Below are 2,240 nucleotides of genomic sequence, written 5' to 3'. Positions count from 1 at the left end.
TGGTCGGGCCCCCCCGCCTTTCGCCCGGCCCCCCCGCCACTGGCAGCCTTGACCCTTCCCATCCACCTCCCGTTCCTGGGGACTTGCCTGTGCTGGGCGTTTCGTACAAATGGACCCTATGAGTATGCTGCCAGAAATGCAGAAGTGGAACCGAAGGCCCACAGCCTGCACTTGGCTTGGGGCCACGCTTCAGTCACGGAGTCGGGCAGCTCCGTGCCCCTCCTCCAGGCGGGGTAGGGCTGGGGGCCGTCAGAGCCCACCCACCTTGTAGACAGCAACCATTTTCTTGGACGGCAACAGAAGCAGAGCTTTCTCAGCGGGTGGCGTGTCCTCCGCAGCCTAGGAGAGTCTCCTCGTGTCCTGCGGCACCCTGGTCGGGGCTGCCCCACGCCTTCCGGCTCCTGCCGCAGCTGCCTCTTGAGGCTCTGAGCAGCTGGCTGATCCATTAGGGGCCTGCCGGGCGGCAAGGCCGGTGCTGGTGCTGCCCCAGGGCCTGCGCCTGCAGCCAGGATGTCCCTGGGCCGGGCTGCAGGAAGGGGCCAGCCACAGCAGCACTCAGGATGCCTGTCTCCCTTTCCCCTCAGTGTACCCCTCACTGGAGTCGGATGAGGACAACCCTGTCTTCAAGTCCCGGTCGAAGAAGAGGAAAGGCTCGGACGATGCTCCCTACAGCCCCACAGGTGGTGCTGGGGCCGGCGGGGGTGGCCATGTCCTTGTCCATGGTCCCCAACACCTGCAGTGTGGGTTCAGACCTGTGGTTCCGACCACAGGGTTGGGCAGCCGCTCCACCTCAGGCCTGAGCGGCTGGATATGCTTGCAGGCAGCCCACCTCCTCCAGGGAGGCCCCTCTGGTTTCTCCCAGAAACTCCTATAACAAGTAGTGCCACGAGTGCCGCCTTTGTGTCTGGTGGCCAGGGGTGGATGGGGGTGGGAGAAAGAGGGGCCTCCAGGGCAGTCACGGGGGGAGGGGTCTCCCCACTTCCAAACGACCCCGCCCACCTGCCAGCCCTTCCTGTCTTTGTACAATACTGTGGCCCTTGGGGTAAGGCAGCTGACTGCCCCTGTCATGACACAGCTTCAGACCCAGGGAGCCTGGTGCTCAGGGGTGACTGGGTGCACTGACAGGCCACAGCTGGGGAGGGGCAGAGCTGGAAAGGGGACAGGCCACAGCTGGGGAGGGGCAGAGCTGGAAGGGGGACGGGCCACAGCCGGGGAGGGGCAGAGCTGGAATGGGGAGGGGCAGAGCTGGAAAGGGGAGGGGCAGAGCTGGAAAGGGGACGGGCCACAGCTGGGGAGGGGCAGAGCTGGAATGGGGACGGCCACAGCTGGAAAAGGGACAGGCCATGGATGGCAGCTGGAAGGGATGGTCCTTTTCTTTCTACAGCAAGAGTCGGCCCATCAGTGCCGAGACAGGACAGGCCTGTGCGTGAGGGGACCAGAGTGGCCTCCATTGAGACAGGGCTGGCGGCTGCTGCGGCCAAGCTGTCCCAGCAGGTAGGGACACCAGTGGGGGATGCACCATGGCGAGGCCCACCTGGCCCCTTTCTGCACCTCCGCCCCCACCACGTGCAGACAGCTGGGCCAGAGGCCTGCACAAGGGGACAGCAGGTCATAGGGCCCTGTTCATCCCCCAGGCCCCGATTCCCTGGGCGTGGGGCAGGGGGCGGGGCTCAGACAGCAGAGGCCCTGGACTGGGCGGCGCCTTCACACTAGGCCTCAGGAGGCTCCGGGGCACCTGTGTGGTCCAGCCCGTCCCTGGCCGCCAGGAGCCGGGCGTTTGTCCCCACGAGCTGTCTCCGCACCCTTACTGCCACCAGCAGCCTTCCCGTCAGAGGGGAGGGCCCACAGCCTGATCCCCAGGCCAGGCTCTGCCCTCTGAGTGCCCAGGGGTGTAGTTAGGGTCAAAGGGAGTACTCTCCAGAACGGAGAGACCCAGGGCAGCTCGGATGGGGAGATGGTGGGGGTTCCCATCAGCAGCTCTGCCCAGGCCCAGCCCAGGGGGGGCTGCCACCCCCTCAGCCTTCGGTCCTGTGTGGGGGGCTGCATCTAGGCCACTCCCTGGCAGGGGGGAGCAGCGCGCCCTGGGTGCCCGCGGGAACGGCCTGTGCACCTTGTTCCCAGGAGGAGCAGAAGAGCAGGAAGAGAAAGAGCACCAGGAGGAAACTGGCCCCCAGCACTGCCTCCCCCTCTGCCGGCATCCCCACCTCCGTCTCTGCCTCTGCCGGCACCACCTCGGCCTC

The 2,240-nt window shown here is 66.4% G+C and overlaps 1 protein-coding gene across 1 annotated transcript in view; it reads left to right on the top strand.

Annotated features, from left to right (window-relative positions):
- Positions 1–2,240, top strand: part of LOC102498093 (lysine-specific demethylase PHF2) — a gene marked incomplete at its 5' end in the record, with an annotated part of 19,603 nt that overhangs the window by 14,903 nt on the left and 2,460 nt on the right. The window contains 3 exons of the mRNA XM_027768082.1: positions 585–680; positions 1,385–1,494; positions 2,122–2,240. Coding sequence (XP_027623883.1) covers positions 585–680; positions 1,385–1,494; positions 2,122–2,240 — 325 coding nt within the window. The remainder of the gene's footprint in view (positions 1–584; positions 681–1,384; positions 1,495–2,121) is intronic.

The sequence above is a fragment of the Tupaia chinensis genome, unplaced genomic scaffold, assembly GCF_000334495.1.
Source record: "Tupaia chinensis unplaced genomic scaffold, TupChi_1.0 Scaffold145441_1, whole genome shotgun sequence".
NCBI classification, from domain to species: domain Eukaryota; kingdom Metazoa; phylum Chordata; class Mammalia; order Scandentia; family Tupaiidae; genus Tupaia; species Tupaia belangeri.
Note: the sequence above shows the minus strand (reverse complement) of the source record. Positions and strands in the feature narration are given on the sequence as shown.